The following is a 26,538-nucleotide window of genomic DNA, read 5'->3' on the forward strand; positions in this document are numbered from 1 at the left end:
AAAAACATATATCTAAATGGTTTTCCAATTTATTGACTTTGTCATGAGAAATTAGAAAAATGTGGGGGATTATGTATCTTCTTGAATTAATCAATTCAAAATTGGAAATTTGTTGAAGCATTACTCAAAAGACATCAAATGTGGTGTTTTGCTCTAGGAGAGATGCATAAATTTCAAGGAAATCCTTATAGCAAACATGCATAGCAAGGTCCACTATGGAATTAGAATTCATAGCGTTGGACGAGGTCATAGAAGCCGAAAGTGACTTCAAATTTCTTAGAGGATATTCCAAACTGGGGCTAAACTCATTACCAACAAACGCGTGTATATACATTGTGACGACCTAATCTGCTATTGGTAGAAAGCCGCAGTAGCATGTATAACAGAAGTCTCGACATATACGCCGTGAACATAATACCGATTAGACAATTGCTCTCAAATGGAGTTATCTCAATCGACTATGTAAGGTCAAAAGATAACATTGCGGATCCGCTTACAAAAGGTTTAACAAGAGAGCAAGTAGAAAGATTATCAAGGGGAATGGGCTTAAACCTTTTGAGATAATCAACCAAGAGTCATCATAATAGAAAAACCAACCTAGTTGACTGGAGATCCCAAGATCTAGGTTCAATGGGCCAACTGAATTATGTTTGTGACTCAGTTAGCACTGGAGAGTAATATTATACTTTAACTCATTCCTATATAAGATAGTGCATATCTGCCGCGAGAACCAGGATAAGTCAAGCTTTTAATGATTTACTATATCTTGAAAAGTTATGTTATCCAAGTGGAGTATTGCGGATATACTCTTTATAGAAATCACCTATGTTAGTCTTGAGAAGTGGGGCCGCTTCTATGAGAATTTTAAAGACAAATATCTCAAAAGCACTATCTAAAACCAAGAAGTGTTCAAGGCCAAAATGAACACAAACGTGAGAACCAACAAATTCGAGGCGATGCTGGCGTGAAGATGATTGTCTAGGTTTATACAAACGGCTGACAGTTCAAGGACATTAATTGAAGTCTACTGATCGTCCAATTAAATCCGATCGTCTTTCACTAAGGCAAGTTCAAGGCCTCCTATGCTACTTGACCTGATGCGGTATCTTTTCATTTGTAAAAGAACAGAAATCCGATGTTTATGATAGAAGAAGCCAAATTTTCATTCATGTGGGGGATTGTTAGAAAAATGATTTGCTCAAATTCATTTAAATATGAATGAGTAGTTTGTCTCCCAAGTTACCCCCACTTAAGATGAAATAGGTTTTTCTTGAAACAAAGACGCGTAATGTAAGAAAAACATTTTCAAAATGGCGATTTGTTTGAAATAGTGCATTATGCCGAAAAGGTCGCGACCTTTTCAAAATATGCACCGGTTTGAAACAAGAGGCATCATGCCGAAAAGGTGCAACCTTTTCGAAATAGGCACCGGTTCAAACAAAGATTGCTATATGCCGAAATGGTGTGTCCTTTCGAAATATGTGACTTTTCAAAGAGTTGCTTACTTTTTCCCAAGAGTCACTGTGTTGTTTCGAAAAGGCACCACTCACCTATAAATAGTGGATGAATTTGGAGAGAAAAATACACCAGATCACACAGAGTTCTGATCTTTCTCTTCTCCCCCTATTCTTAGTCAAATACTATGTTGTGTTCGCTGAGTCTATAGAATTGAAGTGCTAGCTTTCTATAGAAGGAAATCCGTTCTATCTTGGGAGATAGTTTCCCATCAACCTTCAAGCACCGTGAGGGGGAAAATCTGTCTTAAGGACATAGTGAATCTTCACTAGGCTCGGATTTAATCATTGGTAAATTAAGTTCATTAGTTGAACTAAAAGGTTTGTTTGTTTGTTGAAATTAAAGGTTTGTTCATATCAATTTGATTTTCTTGTTTACTTAACAATAAGTATATTTTTTGGAATAAGTTTCCTACAATACCTACGTCAGAAAATGCTCTTGTTAAAGAAAGCCACTCTGATAGTATCGTCGATGCTAGCAGCCTGGCATTTCAAAGCAGGGATAAAATTGTTCTTATTGGTGACTCATTATGTATCTTTCTAGATGAGCATTCATTTGGTGCTGGAATTGATTTTGGGATGTGGAATTCCGTTGCTATCTATAGTGATGCTGTATTAAGGTGGGCCCCCACAGGTCCGTCGAGTGACAAACAACTGGTATTGTGGAGACATCTAGGAAGAGAAAAAAAAAACGTCGCGGAAAAGAACTTCTCGAGGCTTTTGGGAAGAAGTTTGATGCCTTGCAAAATTCATTAGAAAAAAAAAAAAGCATTCTTTTGCGCTACGATGAGAATTTAATAAAATTATGGGTTCCGTATATCCGTGACATGCGGAAAACTAACCTTGGATTTGACCCCATACGGGTCCTCCAAAGTTGTGAGCCAAGCGACAAGCAGAATTTGGGTTGGCTCATGAGTTTAAGTCGGCAGGCGATGATTTGACCAGCAGCGCTTATTTTTTGCTGAAGGCTTTTTCAGATGTTCTTGGAGAAGCACAATCCAGAAATGTCAGGTGTGAGCATACTTTGATCAGTCTCACAACTAGCATTTCTTCTAGAGAAGTTCGTAAGAAAGGCGGTTTGGCATTAAGGATGCATGGTCACTGGTTAGTGGAAGCAGCATTCAGGAGAGCAAGTGAAAACAAAGATTTGGAGGTGGGTCTATCACTTCTTTGATCTGTAAAAGGTAGTCTTCAGTTTGGTCCGTACTATTTTATTATTGTGAGCTCACTATGCTCTTGCTCTGCAGCTTGTGAAAACTGATGCATGGATCATGCAAGCGTTCATGGAAACACAGAATATGGAGCTGAATAGCAACTCTTTTGCCGCTGTTGATTACCAGGAGAGTCTATTGAGTATTGTGAAGTCTTCAGGTCTTTACAGAATTTTTTTGGACTGCTACTTTGTATATATTACATGCCTTATTTCTAATAACAGATATTTCTTTACTTAATTCTTGGTTTCTTTAATATGTCCAGGCACGTCTGGGGGGAGATGCAGGAAAAGATGCCACAGAGAAATCTCAGGTTGCAAAGGAAGCGACATTTGCTCAATCCACACTTGATGCCAATAAGACGGATACAATAAGAAACAACCTGTATGAACACTGTATGTGCCACCATATCTGCACCCTTATAAACAACCATTGTTGGGTACCATTATAGTGCCACTCACTACTAGGCACAATGCCCAAGATTATGGCATGCCATAAGTTTGGATACTTGAAGGTACCAACCTTCGAGTTCTTAAACAACCCGTTTCAAACATAATTGGCAAGATGCCTATTAAAGACTTTACACATTCTTTCTTCCAAGATTCGGTAATGGCAAAACAACAAGATCTCAAGTGAGCAAGAACGCAAGATTACAACAAGAAGAAGAAAAACAACTTTTGGCGACCATAATCCCGGTTCCGACTAGTCGGACCTTTGATGAATCAACCCTCCGCTTCTCCGATCTATAAGCTTACCCGATCCCGTTCCTTCAAACCTCCATGAATCAACCCCGCGATCTAACGCGGCCTTCAAACCTCTAGACGCATTACCTAGGCGACTAGAGGCTCCAATAACTCATTCTCAAGATCTAGAGGAAAACAAAGCGGATTCAGAGAATATGGAGATAGGAGATGAAGATGTGCCTTTAGAAGTGTTGCGTCAGAGATTCAGAAGAGAGAAAGAACATAACAACTACTTACAGAAGCAACTAGATAAAGGGGAGCAAGTACAAAGGGATGACGCCGATGCTGCATCTTCCACACCGGCAAGATCCATTGGAGCCTGTCCCTGAGCATCATCAAAATCACTCAAGGTCAAGCAGACATACATCCCATTCAAGAAGGCGATCTAGATCTCAAAATACCAACAACACTAGGCGTAGCAGTGGTCATAACATGACAAGATCATTGAAGGTTGATCATAGCGCATCAGAAAGGTGGACAACATCCACCATAAGGCGCAATGTTGGACGCCAAGATCAAGACCTCAGAGACGAATTGCAACATGACCTTAGACATGGCTTGAATGCAGCAAACCGATACAGACAGGTTAACAAAGGTCAGCCTAGAGTACGACGACACCAAAGAAGCACCTTCCCAGTTCGACAGCTTAGCCCTTTTTATCAACATAGGTCTCGCAGCCCAAGAAACCAACCAAATATTGAAGCAAGCAAAAGTTGGGGGCGACAACACCGTGAGATGCAACGTGGTGAAATTACTCCTCAAATCGGAAATCTAGAAGTTACAGGCGCACCATTCACGGAACAACAAATCAAAGACATTGTCAAGAAAATAATAACCAACGTTGGTGTCGCTGATGCACAATGGAAATACCTTGCAGTGAAATACCTTGTCGAGAGATTTTCCCTAAAGATACAAAATGTAGAGCATCAGGAAGGATTCAAACAACCAAAACTTCCTACGTTCAAAGAAGCAGGAGGTGACCTGAACGATCATATTATGGAGTTTAAAGTAGGCTAATTCTCTGGCACAGAGATGACCCCCTCTTATGCAAACTTTTTCCGTCTACATTGGCTTTCCAGCTTGCCAGCTCAATCTATCGCGTCATTCCAGGAATTAGCAAACCAATTCACAGATCAGTTTAAGCATAATTGGACACGTCCTAAGGATGTCAACATCTTGCTTAACACCAAGCAGCAAAAAGATGAAGCAGTGGCAAAGTTCGTAATTCGTTTCCGCCAAGTACAAGCAGAGGTCACCGATGTCCCTGACGTAATGATCATTCATGCATTCAAGGAAGGAGTTCATTTTGATAAAATGGAATCTACAACTCCCTTGTACGGGACCCCCCACAATCAAAATCCTATTTGTTTGCACGAACGCAATAGTTTATTAATGTGGACGAAGATGTTAGATCAAAAGCTTCCAGAGATAAAGACTTTCGGAGTAAAGAAACAAACAAAGGTAAAGTAAAACATAAGCAAAACATATCGGAAGGGCAACAACAGAAATCAGAAAATGTTAACATAGTTCATGAGGAAATGAAGCTCACTCCATTAAATACCAAGTATGATGCGATATATGAGAAGATCAAGGGATGCAACTTACTTTTTCCTCTGATCCCCTTTACTTGAACGCACTAAGTCTAAACGTGACAAAAATCTTTGGTGTCACTTCCATAATGATTTCGGCCATGAAACAGAAGAGTGCAGATCCCTTAAGGGAAAAATACATAGACTAGTCGACAAGGGACAATTAGACGAGTTTTTGCTTTCAAAAACTGTGAAGCAAAATGAACAACGAGCTAAGTTCGGTTTCTTGCGTGAATTTTATCACGTCAATAACATTGATTTTGTTGAAGGAATTCGTTCAGAAACTACAGAGCCTGGTCCCCTATGTTTTAGTGATAGAGATCTAATTGGCGTCCATCATCCTCATTATGATGCTGCCGTCATCTCAGCTTTCGTTATATTATGGCGAGTTCAGCGCATCATGATAGATAATGGAGTTTTGTCAGCGTCGTTTTTGCAGGTTGCTACAAGAACATGCAGCTGTCAGAAAATTTAATTATTGCAGAAAATAATTCAATCATTGGGTTTGACAGAACAGCAGCAACAACCACAGTAGGAAGAGTCTCTTTACCAGTCACGCTAATTGACAAGTTAATCGACATTGAATTCCTTCTGATGAATTGCAAATCCCCTTACAATGCAATCCTAGGAAGGGACTGGCTCCACAGCATGGGCGCATTAGTCTCTACATTTCACCAGGCAATAAAGTTTTCATCTCTTGACAAAATTTGTAAGGTGCACGGCGACCAAATGGCTTCCCACAGCTGTCACGAAAAGGTCTTGGAGGAATATTATAACACCCCGTGTTTTATTGTTTTATTTTCCTAAGAATAATAATAATAATAATAATAATAATAATAATAATAATAATAATAGGTTAAACTAAATATAGATAACTATCAGATAAGGATAAAAGCCCCATAGGTAAATAGATAAATGTTGTCCTTGTTTTTCGGTGAGTTTTCTCACGAAGAGTTTTTGGGGAAAAACACAACGAGAGTTTTATACAGAAAAACGGGATTTTACTAAAAGAAGAAAAGAAAGGTTTTTCTGGTAGCTGGTTGATAGTCGAAGCGCGCTAAAGGTGAGTAGATACTTTCAAATATATAAAAAAATTACACTTTGAACATCTTTAATACGTTGTTTTACTGCTGGATCGTCATTTTTGTTTTTGACTGTAAAGTTGTGGAAATTTGGTTGTATAAGCATGTTATTGTTTGAACTATATGGTATATCAAAGGAAAACAAGATGTATACGCAGAGGAACAGATATACTGCAACCTCGTCCTCGAATATCGAGGGAAAATGGAAGACGTTGTCTTTCTGTTTAACCACAAATGGAATCGAGTTTCCATGGAATTAAGTATTTCATCGTGCTTAGATTTAATCAAAAACTTATTGATTGTTGAGAATGTAAACTGTTTTCATTGATGTCTGATGAATTCTATATCTTGGATTTGTTTTCTGTCGATTGAATTGAACATGGAGGATATTGGGTAAGGTGTTGAGGGTTGTGTGTTGAGTGGACATGGCTCAGTGGTGCCGAGCGATACCTGTGGAAGCTCTAAGAGAGCTTTAATGGCAGTCGGATGTATTTTGAGAAGTGGGGGAAATCGCGTTTTCTTTGTATGGTTAGATGGGGTTTTGTTGTAGGTTAAATTCGGTTAATGGAGAGTTGATTTTGTTGTGGTTGGGGATGTTGAAGCTCTAGAGGAGCCATTAATGGCGTCGACCTCGATTTACCCAGTATAAGGGAATCGTGATTTGTTAGTATAAATAGGTAGGGGTTTGAAAAAGGAACCAAACCGCTGGGTTCACTTGTGGTGGCGAGTGGCTGATTGGTGGTGGCTGGAGGTGGAGGCGTTGGTGAGGAAGATGAACAGTGAAGTTATTTTTGTGTTTTGTTAGGCTTAGGCCCCGAATATCGTGGGTGGGCTTGTGTTTTAAATTTTAGATTTTTTTTTAGACTTAAGTTTAGACTATGGGCCTTAGGCTTTGGGCTTTTGGGGTTAGATAAGTTTAGACCAGTTGACTGCTGTTGACCAGAGTTGACTTTGACCGTTGACCAGAGTTGACTTTGACTAGTTGACCAGATTTGACGTTTTAACTCGGATTATGATTTGGGCTATTAGGATAGGTCTAGGGCTATTAGCATGCTTGGCTTTAGGCTAAGACCTTTCTAAATATACTTGTGTACGTGTATTTACTGCTATGTGATATTTTAGTTTTTATGATATGCAACGCTATGACACTTATACATCCATGAAATTAATAACGCGTAAACCAAGAATACATGAAACAAGATACTCCTTCGTTCTCTGAAATGATATATACAATAAAGTTCAATAATGCGTAAACAAATTTACCACCTTTTTAGAACTTTTCACGCCTCAAGTTTTGAAAATGAGACTTGTAGGATTTTATCGATATCTCATGCATGATTCCTACGATATATACAATTACGTTATACCACATGCATAAAATAGCGCAGCGGAAACAGAAGATCGTACCTTGGTCACAGACTTTCAATTTGAAGTTCCAAGCTTTGATCTACGGGAGAAGATGTTCTTGGCACACTCAAGATCTTCTTCTTCTTAACTTTTTTTGAGTCAAGTTCCAACCACGAACGGAAGCAACCTTTTTTCACGAACCAAGAACCAAGAACTGACAATGGCTAGGGAGGATACCACCTATGGAATCTCCACAAATTCACCGGCTCTACTTTAGAAAATGTTGGAGGCTGCCATTAAAGGAGAGAGAGAGCTTTTGTTGTTAGGATGATTCATATGTGAGAGGTGGGGGTCTATTTATAGAGGTTCCCACCTCCTCAATATTGGATAGGATAGAGTCCTATACTCATCTAATATCGAGATATAGGATAGAGTCATATATACTCATCTAATATCCGATAGGATAGAGTCTAATCTCATCTAATATCAGATAGGATAGAGTCATATACTCATCTAATATCTGATAGGATAGAGTCCTATACTCATCTAATATCTGATAGGATAGAGTCCTATACTCAGTGGTTTATCCTTATCTTGGTGGGCGTCTATCCAACCTTATTTCCAACATCTCCCACTCGCCCACAACGGCGAAGAAGGTTTCTAAGAGAAGCATTTAAGTAGAATGCTTAGCCATTTGTGTGTCTCACACGGCAAATGGTTCGTGTGACCCTAGCACACGTATCATGATATCTGTGAAGTAGCAAGTCGCAATGAAAAGCACGACACAGTGATCTACCATGAAAGTGATCTTAAAGAAGATGAATCCGAAAACCTAATATCCGGAGAGTGTGTGTATACCCCAAGATCTGTTTGTTTCATCACTTTGACAAATAGCACTCATCCCTATGAGTCCACACCATAAAGTCAAAAACGTATCACATGATTCACAATTATCATCAATTGTCCTGGCCAGGTAGAATCCCAGTGATTGTGTGATAAACCTTCAGTTCTTTTACCCCTTTGCACCCAAGTCATTGTCGTCGAGTTCTACCAACTTCCCAAAGATGCATCCAAATGCCTTTTAGTAAGAGCTTATGGGGAGCAAACCAAAGTTACGAGTAGTCCTCTTATTTTCTTGACAAGGTCAAAAGTTCAAGGAGGGTACCATTCGATATGTTTTAAACAAAAAATATATCAATAGAGCTCACATAGCAAGAATTTTAGGGATATTTCTTTTCTTGCTCTCAGGTGGTCAACTATACACATGTTGTGTGAAAACATGTCATGGCAAGAGTATCTAATTTGTTTACTTAACAATAGATATCTGTATGTCCACTCATACCATACAAGTGTTGTCATCCCTAATGACAATTCCAAGGATACTATGCTCCCACTTGGAAACAACCGTTTGTATGTTTAGACGAATCTTCCCTATGAAGCTGTTTCTTCTTATCCAATTATAAGAAGGGGCATGACTCGACAGACACTAGGTCCACCCTTCCTATAAGGTTTAGTGACTTGTCAAGCTAAACTCCCATCTGTTTAAAATGGAAGTGACTTGTTCATGTGAGTGAACCCGGTCCAACCCTAATCGACATACATATGAGATGATAAAATGATAATGAGAATGCAATCGATCCGGAAAGAATGCACTTTTATTCATTAAACCATCAAAGTGTTATTAACATAATCACATCCTCTTTTTACCCAAGCATTTTTACATGTGCAAGGAAGAGTTCCTTTGGAATAGGTTTGGTCGAGTGGATCCATGACCATCGATCGGTGGATATATGTTGTAGAACCACTTTCTTCTTCAAGTATCATTTGTCGATGCGTAGTGGTATTTTAACTCTATATGCTTGGTTCTTCCATGGTACTTTGGATCTTTAGCATATGCAAGAGCAGCCATGCTGTCAGTCCAGATGTGAACTGGTTCAACAGCTCTTGAGAACACTGACAAGTGTTTGATGAATCGTCTGAGCCACACAGCCTCCTGTGTGGCAGAGCAACATGCAATATACTCAGCTTCCATAGTTGAAAGTGCTATGGAAGTTTGCTTCTTGCTGCTCCAGGATATAGCACCTCCATTCATTATGTAGGTATATCCTGAAGTTGACTTCCTCTCATCAAGGTCTCCAGCCCAGTCGGCATCGGAGTACCCAATCAGCTTAAGATCTTTCCCTTGGTAGACAAGTGAGTAGTCCACGGTGCCTTTTAGATACCTCATTATCTTCTTGACAGCCTTCCAGTGTGCGACCCCAGGATTTGTTTGGAACCTTGATACTAACCCAACTGCATAGCAGATGTCTGGCCTTGTACACAACATTGCATACATAAGGCTTCCGACTGCGCTTGAGTATGGTACATTTTTCATAGCCTGAGTTTCAATAGGATTCTTGGGAGACATTTTAGAACTCAAAGACTCTCCTAGACTTACTGGGAGATCCACTTGCTTACAATCAGTCATGTTGAATCTTTCCAAAACCTTCTTGATATATGTCTCCTGAGACAAAGATAACAAGCGTTTGGGCCGATCACAAGTTATTTTAACTCCTAAGACATAACTAGCTTCACCCATGTCTTTCATTTCGAAGTTTAATGACAACCACTCCTTAGTAGAATTTATCAATGCCTTATTGTTACCTGCTAACAAAATGTCATCCACATATAGAGATAGAATCACAAAACCATTTTTAGATGTCTTGACATATACGCTGATGGTCCTCATTTACCATTTCGAAATTTGTCTTGAAGCATTGCTTCATGGAATCTCAGATTCCACTGTCTAGAACTGTTTTAAACCATATATGGATCTGTCGGTTTACACTTTTTGTGTTCTGACCCTTTGATTGAAAAACCAAATGGGTTGATCCATATAGATTTCCTCTTGTAATTCTCCATTGAAAAGCGGTTTTGACATCCATCCGGTAAAGCTCTAAAATCTAAATGGGCAACCATTGACAAGAGGAGGCGTATGGAGGCAAATCTCACTCTTGGTGAGAAGGTGTCCTCATAGTCTATTCCTTCTTTTTTGGTGTAACCTTTTGCAACAAGCCCTAGCTTTGAATTTGTCTATGTTCCTTCCAGCATTTTTCTTGATTTTGAGAACCCACTTGTTCCCCGATAGATCTCTGTTTGGAGGTAGATCAACTAAGTCCCATACTTTGTTTTTCTTCATCGACTCCAATTCTTCCTTCATAGCTTCCATCCACTTACTTGTATTGGACCCGAAATAGCCTCCTTGACGCGTTTTAGGTTCATCGGATATTTCTGTAAGTGCATTGGTCATATTTATCTCCCTTCAATCTCAAACCGACGCGTTTGGGGATATGGCCTCTAACACTCTTACGAGGTTGGGATTGATCAATCATTTGACCAATGCCATTGTTACTAGAATCGGGGTTGATGAAAGTTTCATCTTCGCCTTGTTCATCGGCAATTATAAGGTTATCAACTTCGTAAAGTTGTATATCCTTATCAACCTCACCCTCATTGGGTATTGATCCTCTAAGAATCGGCGTTACGTGCTTCTATTTCTATGACATGCCCTCGAGTATCCTCCCTAGGAAGACATACCCCTTAGAAGTCTCATCGTATCTTATAAAGATACACTTCTTTCCGGAGCACTCAACTTTCCAAATTCTCGATTTTGAGAAGTGACAAAGGCAAAGACACCCCCATCTAAGGTAGTTCAAAATGGGTTGTCTACCAATCCATAGTTCATAGGGTGTTTTGTCAACAGTTTTTGAAGGAACTAGGTTAAGTATGTGCTTAGCCGTTAACAATGCATCACCCCAAAATGAGATAGGCAAGTTAGCTGAGCCATCATAGATCTAACCATGTTCAGCAGGGGTCTATTCCTTCTCTCGAGACACCATTCTGCGAGGGGTATAAGGAATAGTTAGTCGCCTAGCTATACCCTTATTTTCACGAGTTCCTTAAACTCATCGTAAAGATATTCACCTCTCCGCGGTCGGTTCTTAAGGCCTTTATTGTCCTATCAAGTTGATTCTCAACTAGGTTCTTGTACTTTTAAAAACAGTCCAAAGGCGTCGATTTGTGAGACATCAAGTACACGGTCCCATAACGTATAGTCATCATCTGAAGGTAATGAAATACAAAGCCCCATGCCTTGCTTTATTTACATTCATTTGGTCCACGATGTCCGAGTGAATAAGTTGTAAAGGATAAGTTGCCCTTTGGGCTTTCCCAAAAGGTTTCTTGGTGGCTTTTCCAAAAAGACAACTTTCCGCAGTTTCCATTTTAACAGGTTAAGTTACCTAACAATCCTCCCCTTGCTAAGCGGTCTATCCTATTGTGTCCAATATGTCCTAGTCTAGCATGCCACAATTGGCAACCAACCATTTTAGACATAAAAACTTCAGTTTGTGCTAAGTGTAATGTCATAAAAGAATTCATTAAATAAGCATGACCTATCAAAATGTTATTTAAAGATATCTCAAGCGAGTTCTGGGAAAAATTAAACACATAGGATTCTTGAAGTAATTTCAAAACTAATAAAAGATTTCTCCTAATTGAGGGTACAAATAGTACTTTTTCAATAAGGATGGATCTCCCACTCGCAAAATCCAACCTACAAGTGCCTGTGCCCAAAACATTAGCTACACTTTGGTTTCCCATGTGGACTCTCCGAGTTCCTTGTGGAAGTTTCCGGAAATCTTCAAACAGGGACCTATCCCGGCTTATGTGGTCTGTCAATCATTGCTGAATCTACAATCCAATATTGTGATGAATCGAGATGAAGATGACAAGATACTTATCACATTGACGATTTCTTAAAGTAAAACTCACCTCGGGAGAAGGACATGCCCTAACATAGTGTCCCATCGATGACAATGGAAGCATTCAACACTAGTCATGTCTATCAACTTCCTAGGTTTCTTTTGTCGTGGGTTAGGCTTGGCCTTTTCCTTGCCTTTCCCTTTTCCACTTTTCTTGTTCCAAGGAGCCTTTCTCTTTTGGAGTTGACAACATTTGCTTCGGTTTGAACAACGGGCTTTTCATTGAGAAGCCTTTGTTCCTCAAGCTCACATTTCCTTTGCACCTTGCAAAGTTTGTGATATTGTCGTCATCGTCAAGCTAAAGGCGAAATTGTTCCCAAGTTTTAGGTAAAGACCTAATGACAAACTTGAATTTGTTGTTCATTTGACATGACCTGTCCTGCTTGGGCTAACTCAGCAACCATGTTTCTCATCACCGTGCAATGTTGTGTCATAGAGGTATGGGGCAGCTTGATAAATTTGTCAAAGCTCATTTGTAGCCTCTTCAGCTGTGCAGTAGTCTTACCCCCAAGGTCCGCCTTTACTGCTTCCCATAGCTCTTTAGCCGATCCAAAGCCATCATACCGCATCATGAAGTCATTCCTCATGGTGCCAAGTATGGCAATTCGGGCAACATTATCTTTGCTTGTATACTCATTGTACTTTTTAAGTATAGCAGTATAAGCAGCTTGTGTTAATCCTTCAGCGGTAGGTTCTGCTACTGTCTCAGTTATTACATCAATGACCTTCCTATATCTGCCAGAATTAGCCTAACTTTCCTAGACCAAAGTTCGTAATTCTTATCGTTTAACAAGTCTTTTTTCGGGTAGCATCGTAAACGGGATTTTCCATCGGTGCCATTCTATCAAGTTTGAATTCCAAAAATAAGATACTACTTAATAAGAATCATCTCTTAAATTAAATCTAAGTAATCCACATTTTCACATATGAGATGATCATGATAATCTACTAGCATGATTCTAGCCATTAAATAAAATCAATGCATTTGACTATCAATAACATAGAATATGCAAAAAATCTACTACTTAAATTTCCATTTCATAAAATTGTTTCTACAAAAAAGAGTTTCCTATCTTTCAAAAACAATGTAGAACTAAAATGCAGAGCTAGTCAACCATGAACATAGAAGCGTCACGGGTGCCTGGGGAGTCATCCTCATCCTCACATCCACTATCGACCATTTGAAAATTACTAGCCACTTCCTCTGTTTCCCGTGAGGTGGGAAAATAAACCCCGATGACACATCATATGGATTTGGTTCCTTAGCATCGTCCCATAATCGATGTAGGAGAGATTTAAGTGGTCGAGCCTCATTCCTATCCTGAATAGGACTGGGGCTCTTTAGTGTATATTCTGGTGATGGTGGCTCTGTCTCTATCTTATCAGATTTTAAGACAGTACTCTTGAAAGTTCTCCTATATTGCTTAGCAGTCATGCGTTTCTTGGAAGCCCGTCTCCCAAGATCTGGTTCAGTTTTCCTACAAGTTTCGGATCTATGTGCGTGACTTAGGCATTGTGCCTTAGTTTTCATATGACCGTACTGATAGAAAACAAACAATTTTATATACATGCAATAGTAAAAATCCATATTCAAATAATTACTGCATGGTAAAAATAAACATCCTAATGTCAATTTTTAATTGTGGAAAAATACATGTGAAAAAAAATCCTAAAATTTACAGAGAAATAATCTCAGAAATAAATTTCCATGTAAAAATTTCTAAGAAAAAAAATTTCCTAGAAAAAAATTTCCACTAATTATTTCCCATAAATAATTTATTTTGCAAAAAAATTAAGCAATATCTAATTAATTTTAAACAACCTAATTATTTAACAATTAATTAAAAGATTTTGAAAAAACCGCAGTTTTTCAAAAATTGTAGATCACAAGATCAAAACCGCAAACAAAAGCATGCAAACCATGGAAAATTGGCTCGATGCCAATGTAGGATTTTATCGATATCTCATGCATGATTCCTATGATATATACAATTACGTTATACCACATGCATAAAATAGCGCAGCGGAAACAGAAGATCGTACCTTGGTCACAGCTTTCAATTTGAAGTTCCAAGCTTTGATCTACAGGAGAAGATGTTCTTGGCACACTCAAGATCTTCTTCTTCTTAACTTTGTTGGAGTCAAGTTCCAACCACGAACGGGAAGCAACCTTTTTTCACAAACCAAGAACCAAGAACTGACAATGGCTAGGGAGGATACCACCTATGGAATCTCCACAAATTACTGGCTTCTACTTTATAAAATGTTGGAGGCTGCCATTAAAGGAGAGAGAGAGCTTTTCTTGTTGTTCGGATGATTCATATGTGAGAGGTGGGGGGTCTATTTATAGAGGTTCCCACCTCCTCAATATTGGATAGGATAGAGTCCCATACTCCTCTAATATCGATAGGATAGAGTCATATACTCATCTAATATCTGATAGGATAGAGTCCTATACTCATCTAATATCAGATAGGATAGAGTCATATACTCATCTAATATCTGATAGGATAGAGTTCTATACTCAGTGGTTTATCCTTATCTTGGTGGGCGTCTATCCAACCTTATTTCCAACAAGACTTATGACTGAAGATGTCATGTGATAGGTGGGTATTTATTGAATGTGTCATAAATGGCCATTACCGTTATAATTGGGTATTTATTGACTGTGCCATGAATGACCCGGGTATTCATTGAATGTGATATGAATGACCAGATTCTTTGGACTGCCCTAGAGAGGAACTAAGGTATTCGCCTTGCGGGTTAGTTGTATTCCTTGAGTGTACAGGAATGTAGAGTTAGGTATTCCTTGAATGTGGCAGGAATGACTTAAGGCACATAGGTTATGAAATATGTGTATAAGAAAAGTAATTGATTAATTGATAAGAGAAATTGATTTGATTATGCGAGTGTTTGGGTTACTTTTGAATACCTAATATAATATCTACATATGTTATAAAAAAGTTCTAACTTTCTTTTGCAGGAGGGTAGAACTTAATAACATTTTGTGCAGGGACGCGGTCCTACCCTTATACAACAGTGGATATCGATAAGTTTTAATTCAGTGATTTAGATATTAAAACGAGTTATTAGAATGAGTTAATATAATGGAAGTTTTGCTTGGGAATAAACTATGCCGGTTGAAATGACGGAACTACCTGTCTTCCAAGCTGAGAATGATTAAGTTATGGGAAAATATAAAGTGATTGTTTGGATAATTAAAGTATGATAATGGTTTTATGTAGTTAGTCTACTCATACCAACAAATTCCATTTTGCTGACCCATGTTTGCTTTGTTTTGGCAACGTGGGTGTGTTCTTGGGAACATAGGTGGAAGGCAATGGAACCGCGGCTTTTGATTTAGATTTGATCTGGAGCAGTCAGTTAGTTTTTATTAGGTCTGATCTTTTGGAAGTATGTAATAACGTAGTTTTCTTTTCATATGACATGAAATACAATGTTGAAGACCTGTTATTCTTAGAGTAGTTTGATGTTTTATTGGGATGGAAGATAGACTTTTTATAAAGTAATAAAGAGAAGTTTGGAGATTTTTTGTTGTTAAGATTTTTTTTATGATGTGGGTTTTAGGTTTTGACATCTGTTGTATCCACCCCATCATAGCCTGGGTTTTTAGACAATTGAACCGAGTGATGTTTGAGATATTTATATTTCAAATATTCACTTTGTAATTGTTTAGAAATTCGGGCTGTGACAAATATCGTCAGTCGGATATGCGGGGAAATACAATTCTCAGTGATTCGCAACAAGTATCTAAATTAGAATCAGTCCCACACAATATTTACACTGCTAGTTCAAGAAATGAAGGACCGCCGACCATAGACCGCCTCTTAGAAGTTCAGATTGGGAATTTAGGCGGAGAAACAACTTTCATATCGGCAGAACTGACGGAAAATGAACAAAAGGAAATGGTAGCACCCCTCAGAAAGAACAAAAAGATTTTTGCTTGGTCAGTCGAGCAAATGCCAGGAATTAGCTCAGGAATTGCATGCCACACACTTGACATTGATCCTACCATCAAGCCAGTTCGGCAGAAGCCTAGGCGCATGGCCCCAGAAAGAAAACTCAAAGTCAAAGAGGAAATTGATCGTTTACTCTCAACTAAGTTTATACGGCCAATTTCATATCCGCAGTGGTTGCCTAATGTGGTTGCAGTACCCAAGAAAGAGGGTAAAATGAGAGTGTGCATTGATTTCACGAACCTTAACAAAGCTTGCCCGATTCATCCCTACCCTCTCCCACGAATATCGGAATTGGTGGATGCTATGTCTAGCTACCCACGATTATCATTTACGGATGCGTATTCGGGTTACCACCAGATCCCACTAGCTGTGAAGGACCAAGAAGCAACTGCATTCATAACTGACCAAGGGATTTTTTGTTACCAAGTTATGCATTTCGGTTTAAAAAACGTAGGGGATACGTACCAGAGGATGATCGACACCATATTCGGAGATATGTTGGGCAAGACAATGGAGACTTATATTGATGACATGGTTGTAAAATCCAAACACAGTGGAGATCACATCTCTGACATACAATCAGTTTTTGACAGAATTGATGAATTCAACATGCGGCTAAATCCTTTGAAATGTGCTTTCGGACTGATATCAAGGAAATTTCTAGGGTATTTGATGACTCGTCGAGGCATCGAAGCTAATCCATAACAGATCCGATCCATTCAAGCCATGACCTCTCCAAAAACAAAAAAAGAGATTCAACAGCTCACAGGGGGCTTAGTAGCACTAAATCGTTTCATCTCTAAGTACTCGGACCGGTGTCGTCCTTTCTTTCAGACGTTAAAAGGCTCAGCAAGGTGGAATGATGATTGTGAAAATGCCTTTCAATCAATCAAGAACTACCTGGTCTCGCCACCAATCTTGGCCAGCCCAGCTACAGGGCAACCTGTTGGAGCTTACTTGGCCGCTACAGATACTCCAGTAAGTGCAGTCCTGTTCATCGATGGAGAAGACGGTCATCCGATCTTCTTCATTAGTAAAACACTAACGAGGGCGGAAAGCATATATTCGAGAATTGAAAAAATTGCTCTAGCGTTGGTTCATGCTGCGAGACACCTCAAGCCGTATTTCCAAGGGAGACTGGTCAAAGTATACATGGAATATCCTCTACGCAAAGTTTTCCGAAGTGCCCAGGAATCAAGTAGACTCGCAGAATGGGACATCTACTTAAGTGTTTATAGCATCAATTTTGAACCTCGCGTTTCAGAAAAGGGTCATGCACTTGCATCCCAAATGGCAGATTTCCCTATCGATGATTTCATCCCTGAAGTCAACCAAGACAAAGGCATCTCTAGTGAAGCGCGAGCAGTTGGGGGCAAGGAAGTCCCAACAAATCTTACGGCCCCATCACCCGATTCATGGATGGTTTACACAGACGGCTTACACAACAAATCCGGCTCTGGATTAGGATGTGTTTTTATCAAGCCAGACAATTAGTAGTTTGGGTCGACAGTTCCTTAGAACTGGTTCTTGAAGTAATCTTCTTTTGTTTTTCAGATTATCAATCATCAATAAAATGCATTATTCCATACTTCTTTATTTTCATTCAGTTAGTTAGTCAAAAATAATATAAATCAATTACTCAGTTACCATTCTTAAAGATAAACAGTTGATATGAAGGCTCAACTATACAAAACATATACAAATTCAAAAGTCATGGAGTTTGCATTTGCAACACATCTCTCCATACACCAAAAAGTCATGGAGTTTGCATTTTCAATACCTCTCTCCATGCACCAAAAAGTCATGGAGTTTGCGTTTTCAATACCTCTCTCCATGCACCAAAAAGTCATGGAGTTTGCGTTTTCAACACCTCTCTCTATGCACCAAAAAATCGTGGAGTTTGCGTTTTCAACACCTCTCTCCATGCACCAAAAAGTCATGGAGTTTGCGTTTGCAACACCTTACTCCGTGCATCACCAAGCCATGGAGTTTACATTTTCAACATCTCTCTCCATGCACCAAAAAGTTTGTGCATCACCAAGTCATGGAGTTTGCGTTTACAACACCTCTCTCAATGTACAAAAAAGTCATGGAGTTTGCGTTTGCAACACCTCTCTCCATGCGCCACAAAGTCGTGGAGTTTGCATTTGCAATCCATGCACCACAAAAGCTCAAATTTTACAACAAAGCTCAAGTTTCACCAATATTTTATACACAACTTAAAACTGAGGGTAAGCATTGGTTGACATTGAATAGTTGGAATATCTATCCAACTGTCGTAGAATATGGTTGTTTCTCCAGTGAAATACCAACAATTGGGGGGGGGGGGGGGACTGCGATACGTTTAATGCCCAAAAAAATTCTCCATCTCATTAGTATTGAGTGTTTTCATACCACTGGTGTTGCCTGAACTAAGCATTGAACAAAAACAACGATCAATTTCATGGTCGTACAAACAGCCTTAGGCATTCATGCCAAGCAAACAACCTTTGGTTGCTTTCTTTTCACAATCTTCACCTTTGTTTATAACTTCCACTGTCGCATCCTTTTTGAACCAGTTTTTGTTATTATTCTTCACCACAAGGAACTAGTTCCATCTGGCAAAGAGGGGACGGTGTATGTGCCACCATATTTGCACCCTTATAAACAACCATTGTTGGGTACCATTATAGTGCCACTCACTACTAGGCACGATGCCCAAGATTATGGCATGCCAGCACCGCCCAAAATTATGGCGTGCCTGTGCTGCCCAAAATTATGGTGCCATAAGCTAGATATAGCAGGTTTAGATTTAGAAAACATATTTGTCAAGATATGTTTCCATATTAAGACTTTACATAATTACATAAGATTTTCTAGCAATTAAGGAAATGATATTTCTCATTATTATCCTATAAATACCTCATTCCTTTGAAACAAAGGACTACGTTCATTTGAGAGACTTGATTCCATAGAACGATTTGGATACGTAAGCAGCCATTGAAGATACAGTCTCAACAATTCATTGCAACAACCTCCCTTACGAAACCATTGGTGTGTTTGGGTGAGTTTCTACCCAAACAAACACAGGCAAGGGAGTCCTAAGAATAAGAAGAGGGGCAAGAAGTACAAATAGGTGTTAAAAAAATAGCGATTAATAGGTCTAAGGGTTTGTTGTTTTATGTTTTTCTCAAAACATGGTTTGTATATATAAAATTTTTTTTTTTTTTGGCAAAATTGTTTTAAATGAGATCAGTAACTCTTTGATGGGGATTCGAACTCCAGACCTCCGGTATCATCACCCAAAGATTTTACCGACTTTGCTAGTCGACACCTATGATATATAAAATCCAACTTAAAACAACTTTTCCATGATATAATTTTAGCATAGTCATTAATGCCTTTGTGTTTTTTATATTTTATATATTTTTTATTTGATTTATGTTGACCAATAAACTATGTAATGAGGTTATGATTGCATTTTGGTGATTATTGGATATGTTTCTCATTTTCATTTCACTTAAATATGTATTTAGCTAAAAATTATGTGTGGCATGTGTTATAGGTTATCTATGGGAATGGAAAATCTTATTTAGAATTATCACCTGAATAGTTTTCAATTAATCCCCCATATATTCTGATTACTAGGCCTAATCGCTAGGCAATCCTTAACCGATTAGCTAAACGCTTAAACTGCACAGCTCTACATAGCTTCAGCCTAGCATTTTCTCGAATAAATAAAATAAATTCTTTTGTCTGCTCTGTTGCCCCTTTTGAAGTCTTATATTCGTGTCTTTGCTATAGTTTTCCGAATGCTGATTCGTATAACACGCCTTATTTCTAATATGTTCACTTAATTCTGTGTTCCTTTAATATGTCCAGGAACATCCGGAGGGAAATGTGCAAACAGATGTTGCAAAGGAAGCAATTGCTCGATCTCTACTTGCTTGATGTCGAAAAGACTTTTATTACGAAGTTAAAGGTTCATTTTCATTTATTTATTCTTGGTTTCTTTCCTTCATTTGGGTAATCAATTCATTAGACATACTAGAACAATGTTTGGATAATTCCTGTTGGACACAATTGGTGGGATCGGCTGAAAAAAGCCGTGTATTCCTTTCTCTTTAACATTTTATCAAAAAAACAAGTCCTTTTTATGTTACTTTAATGGAGAAGGGTCTTTTTTCCCTCTGTTTTTTAAAGCGATATACTTGTTGCTGTGTTCAAATAATATGCAACTGTGCCTAGCTTGAGGCGAGGTTTTGCGTAATTAATTAATATCAAGTCGAAGTGGTGTAAACCCTTGTTATCTTCTCTGTGCAGATATCTGCTCACACTCTCCAGGGATAGACTTGAGGTTCTTGAGGAATGTACCAAAAATCAGCGAGGCTTGCACTAGCGTTCCCATCTAATTTCCCTGAATGGTATGCGAATCTTCTACTTCATCTGTATTTTTTAATTAAATGGATTGTCACATACTCACACCCAGTTTTATTTGATGTTTCTTCATTTTTTTTTTTTTTTTTTTAATTTACTCCTGATTTTTATTTCTTTTGTGGGTGTGGTGGGTATGCAGGTGTTCTAGTTTTCTGGGCAAGCTTGAGCTATGTTTCTTCATCTGATGTGAAGTTAAGGCTGCATTACGAGGGTGCCACAGGTGAACCTGTTGAGTTTTCTGGGAGCCGGTTCTCTGTTTTCCTATTTATAGGATTGCAAAAGTGTGGAATAACTCATGGCCCAAAATATCGCCGAGATATCCGATATCTCGCCGATATATCTCGTTGCAAAGGTACATTGCGATATTGATATTTTCGAAATATATCCACCAAATATTGAATCCTTTTTTCATTTATATATTCTTGGTTTCCGATATAAAACTTTATATAATCAATATAATAGACATTTTTAGAACATAATTGATATATATCCTGTTGGACACAATTTTTTGACCATTTTAAATATAAATCTGATATTTTCAATATATTTCGACATTATATGTCCGATATATTTTTATATTTTAAATAGTTTGGGTCTTTTTTCCCTCTGTTTTTAAAACCGATATATCCGTTATATCTTCAAATTTTAATGCAATGTGATATATTAACCGATATCGAAATTTTAGGCCTTGGAATAACTTGTAGAGCAGAATTCCCCTCTAGACGGACCCATAAGCTGGGCTTCTTTTCTTACCTGTTAACTGTTAAGTCTGGTTCCAGTTTAAGCTTTTAGCCAGTGCATGCAAAAAAAGTGTCGTTTTCCTGGTACCTCCAAAAAAAGGTTTTAGCCAATGGAAAACTTTTTTTTTTTGCTAAAGATATTTCATTATCTAGGAATCGACCTTGTAGTACGTATGTTTCTCATATCATTTCATTCATCATCTCCCGAATTCCCATGATCATGTCTTTAACTAGTTCTGGGACCGAGAAGCCTTGTTAGGGCATCATCAATGCAGGCCCTCAAAATAGAGGGCCACGTCACCATTTTTAAGGTTAGTTTGAAGGAGAAGCCTGGTATAAAGGTTCTCTAAATCATGTGTTCTACAACGCAAGCCTTATAATCAAAATTCAAATTCAAAGATATTGAGCAATCTGGTTAACAGTGGACACTCTGGCAAAGTTTGGGACTAAATAATCTTGGGTCTGGGGTTCGACTCTTAGTAAGAACAAGTTTTTTATTTCTACAACTCCAGCTTTTTGTAACTTAAACAGTTTTAAAAAATTCAATAGCTGGGGGCGGGGGACTCGAACACTGGATGTCGCCTATTCTTAGAGCGCCTTATGCCAACTACGCTGGTTATTCTTTAAAATATTTATGGACGTATTTTTATTTACCTCACGAAACGGACCGGGCCATTTCTATAAATGTGATAGAAATAGAGACAATTTTAAAGAATGCGAAGTATAGAGGGGCATATTGGAAGCCCATTTTCCTATTGTTCTATTAAATATGAAGATAGAGGGCCTGAGGGCCATATAAAAGTCCCTGTGATGCCCTTAGTCACCAGTTTATGTAGTAGACTACAATCTGTTTCCATCAAAACATTTGTGAGGTTTAAATACTTAGTTTCTTTGATTCCCAGTGCCATAGTCTCTTCCATGCGACGTCCGTGTTAAGTTTAAAGTTTAAACCATCCCATCGGAGGACAATCCCATTTTACATTAACCTCCATCATCTCATGATTGTTTTGAGAGCTAACTCCATCAATTTACTGCATTGTTGCAGTAAATCACACAGCTTAGGGGATATTGTCTTTGACCATCAAACTTCTTATCATTTCTTGCCAGCCCAAATACACCAAAGCCCAGCCCCAAGTGTCGTAATCCATGACCTTGAGTCATCAGCATTTCCTAATAGCCTGTTTGGTAGCCTGTATTGCCCAACCCATTCATGGGTTAGGGTGCACTATCCTTATTTTTATGTTTGGTTCCTATTTTTTTTTGAGCCCAAGCCTGTAGACCTTAAGCTACTAAAATTGGTTTATGGACGTAAAAGTATGAATAACGGTATCCATTGGAAAAGGTTGGATTTCAATCTACATCATAATAAATAAGAAAGAACCGAAAAAAAAAAAAAAACAGCCCTACTATCTTCTTCTTCTTCACCACTTCAACATTTATTCCCCCCACCACCACCACCACCATCTTCTCTCCACACCTCTATTAAACAAAATAGAAAGCCTGAATATCTCAAAAAGAAAAAATTGTTTTCATCATAAAAATCTCCATTTTATCAAATTTGAACATCTCTATCTAGTCACATCATCATCATCTTTGATTTCTCCAATTTTGAAGATACAAAATGAAACCCACTTGATTTTTGAGGTTTCCAATACTTTGTCTTTCTTTGATTTTATGTAATATTTTTTCTTCTTCCAAAATAGAAATATATATGTGGTTGTTTTGGTTTATTAATTTGGGATTTGATTAACAATCCCATTTAAGATTAACCTTGGTCATCTATTTGATTGTTTTGATGATTATTTTGTGTTTACTGCATTTTGGGGTGCAATCAACAACTTTTAAGAAGATTGTCTTTGAACCAAACAAACTTGTGTTATTTCTCATCAGCCCAAATACATGAACCACGAGAATTGGATACTCTAAATTTGGCTAAGTACCACCTAGTACAGCATAAGCATTTCATCATCTGTTGTAACCAATCTTTGATATCGATACACGGACAGTCCAAAGTCCCAACCAAACTGCTCTAGCAAAAGGACACTAGCCAAATGGAAGACTTGATATAATGACATTGGTAAGTTGAAATCATGAAAGTAAATGTTAATGGTTCATCAACACATGGGCCATGAGGTGGTGACTGCTGAATTACTGGCTTGGGTTTTCCCAACTTTTAGAATAGTGAATAGAACGTATGAACTCCTTTCTCTCATGTCCAGCAAAAAAATAAAAAAAATCTCCTTTCTCTCATGTGATTCTAAAGAAATCATTGCTGGAGAATCAAAATGTTCTACGGAATTAGGAACTAATAATACATGATAACCATAACTAATTGAACCAATGACGAGCATATTGCTAATATTAAAGTTAATCTAAGCTGTGCAATAGTGCTGTAAACTATAGGAAGAAGGCCAAGAAGAAGAGCACATGATTGTGTGAGAAGTGAGAAAGAGTATTACTCAACTATTCAGTATTCACACAATCAATTAACTAATCAGTAAAACCTACAAGAACCAAAACTAAAGAGGAAATGAAACGGCTATAGATGCATTCATATTTCAAAATGCCGAACACATTCAACATTGCAAAAAAAGTAAGCAAAACTCTTCTGCATTACATTTTACATGTTAATTACCCAGTCATGTCCGACGGACATAGCCCTTTATTTGAAGACTGCTGCTGTTGATGGATATGGATCAATTTGAGTTCTTTGTTCCTGAGTAGAAGAACCATTTTCTCATTTTCGAGTCTCATTCGCTCATTATTCAGCTTCATTCTCTCCATCTCCCTCTCTTTCTTTGCACTGAACTTCAACCATTTTACTTTTTGCATCTCAAGTTCTAACGCCTGGCATTGGTACGTGACTTTCTGCTCTTCTAACTGAAGCATCCGGCTCATCATCCACTGTCGTTGTTCCCATAGAGTTTTAGACCTATCTTGAAGCATACTTGTTAGTTCACAACTCATTTGCTTCATTAGTGGTGACGTGAACATTTCTCTTCTCTGCTTTTTGCTGGATACCAAATTGTCCTCATCACCGCCATTTTCATGCCTCCCTCCACCACTACCACCAGTTGTTTCTTCATCCTCATCGTCCTCTTCATCGTCATTAGAGTCATCACTATCGTCTTCATCCATATTCACTACTTCTCGACCTCCTCCATTCGCATTCCTCAACTCCTCTGTCTCCATTCTGTTCCTCAAATTAGCCCCAACGGTTCCGTTTTCAGATGAATGGAAGCAACGCTGCTGCTGCTGTCGATGCTGAGATGACTCCAATACTGCCTCGGGTGACTGATGCCCACCACCATTACTAACACTTCCACCACAACTAGTATGATAAGCACACATTTCCTTAAAGAAAAGATGCTTAGAATTAAGCAATTTTCGCACCTCGTCTTTCATTTTAGGCGTGAGTTGATCCATTGTATTAAGTAAACTCTGATTCTCAACAACTCCACAAGCTGTCCCCTTTCCCAAAATATCAGTAACCCTCTTATACCTCTTGTTCAAATCATTGAACTTATCTTCGCATTGTTGCGGAGACACACAAAACCCCTTCTCCATCATTGCTCTAGAAACCGATTTCCACTTCCCTTTCTTCTGCAAAACCCCTCCAACTTTCTTCTTGGTTGTACCACCTGACTCACTTGGCTCAACATTAGTACAATCATCACCAATGTAGAAGACCACCATTATAAGAAGCCTTACCATATTATCAGTCCACTTCATTCTATGCCATAGAGAGATTTTTTTCTTACCATCAACACCACCATCCTCAACATTATATCCAGCTTCATCTTCATCACTCAATTGTTGTTGTTTGGCTTTGTTGGGGTGAGAGTAGGTGCTCTGCTTAATAGATTGTTGAGATTGAGTATCAGGACTAGTGTAAGATACAAATTGGTGATGGGGTTGTTGTTGTTGCTGTTGTTGATGATGGTGAGGAAAATTTTGTTGTTGTTGTTGTTGTTGTTGTTGTTGTTGAACAGGCATTTCTAAACCAAGCATTGCAGAAGGCATGCAAGGCCTCATTCTTCCTGAAGACATACCATTTGCTTCCATTCTAACAATATTTTTCTTCTTCTTATATATATACAGGTTACAGGTATACTACCAATATATCAACTTTCAAATACAGAACAGAGAAACATGCATTTTTTCAACTTAATAAAAAGAGAGAATAGAACATACCCAAGGTTGGATTCTTTCTGTTTTGCCAACAGAAATGAATATTATTAATGCAAACTCAATGCAGTAGCAATGAAGACTGAGAGTTTACTGAAAAGAATATCTAAGAAAATCAGCTTCCAAAGATCTTCTAAAGCAGCCAGCATGCAGTTGAAACTACTTGAAAGTCTATAGTTCCTTTTTTGGGTAAACTGGTACAGACAAGAAGCTGAAAAGGGTAAAGAAGTTAAGTGAATTTGAAAGAGAGAAAGGAAGAGTGGAGATATATATGGGATTGTAACATGTTTCAGTGGGAATGCAGTCGGTTTTGGCACATGGTTTTGTACTTTTGTTTACAAAACCAAGTGGCAGTGGGCCAGTGGGGGAGTAATAAAGAAAGAAAAGTCCACAGAATTGAATTGATGTGTTCTGAAAACTGTCTGTGTTTTGGACCTGATTTGAGGTAACAATATGGTAGGTACTCAGTACTCACCCATATTCAATCAGTCTATCCATTGTCCCCGTTGTATGTTGTTCCTACTGTGTTGGCCCTGGGGGTACAAGTCCAATTTGGTCTAGACTCAAGACTGTTAAGACTTATGAGCATCTTAGCGGTAGGAAAGGGTAAGATGATTATATGAAATTATGAACTATAAAACACTTAAAGTGGCGTATGATTATATATGTTATGAACTATAAAAGCATTGGCGCTACTGATTGAGTATGGTATGATAAAGTATACTTGGGCTTGGCTATCATAACATCTGATGTTTGTAGCTAAAGATGCTAGGATGCATATCAAAGCCAATAAATGAACGGTTTATTATTGCTTCAAAAATCCAAGTAGGCTCTCCTTGAAGGAACCCACCCCATATGCTTTGAACTTTTGAATTGATCGAAGTATCACCCATGGAGGTTCAAAATAATTAAATAAAAACATTTGG

At 38.3% G+C, this 26,538-nt stretch overlaps 1 protein-coding gene and 2 long non-coding RNA genes across 3 annotated transcripts; 2 read left to right on the top strand and 1 right to left on the bottom strand.

Moving 5' to 3' along the window:
- The first annotated feature begins 2,251 nt into the window (after nt 1-2,251).
- Nucleotides 2,252-3,197, top strand: LOC147487028 (uncharacterized). The gene is made up of 3 exons (XR_015203233.1): nt 2,252-2,667; nt 2,762-2,885; nt 2,991-3,197. It is a non-coding gene; the product is annotated as an uncharacterized LOC147487028 (long non-coding RNA).
- Nucleotides 3,198-20,064: 16,867 nt separating this feature from the next.
- On the top strand, nt 20,065-21,247 carry LOC147487029 (uncharacterized). Its single transcript, XR_015202557.1, has 3 exons — nt 20,065-20,229; nt 20,571-20,671; nt 20,824-21,247. It is a non-coding gene; the product is annotated as an uncharacterized LOC147487029 (long non-coding RNA).
- A 2,697-nt stretch (nt 21,248-23,944) lies between these two features.
- On the bottom strand, nt 23,945-25,844 carry LOC147487030 (uncharacterized). Its single transcript, XM_086574237.1, has one exon. It carries the CDS (start codon nt 25,487-25,489, stop codon nt 24,056-24,058), a length of 1,434 nt encoding a protein of 477 aa, XP_086430363.1. The 5' UTR covers nt 25,490-25,844; the 3' UTR covers nt 23,945-24,055.
- Nucleotides 25,845-26,538: the final 694 nt, after the last annotated feature.

This window comes from Coptis chinensis, chromosome 7, assembly GCF_015680905.1.
Source record: "Coptis chinensis isolate HL-2020 chromosome 7, ASM1568090v1, whole genome shotgun sequence".
NCBI classification, from domain to species: Eukaryota; Viridiplantae; Streptophyta; class Magnoliopsida; order Ranunculales; family Ranunculaceae; genus Coptis; species Coptis chinensis.

Bases quoted from the DNA above. Each gene is read 5' to 3' on its own strand.
- LOC147487030 (XM_086574237.1), bottom strand. From the start codon at position 25,489: ATGGAAGCAAATGGTATGTCTTCAGGAAGAATGAGGCCTTGCATGCCT.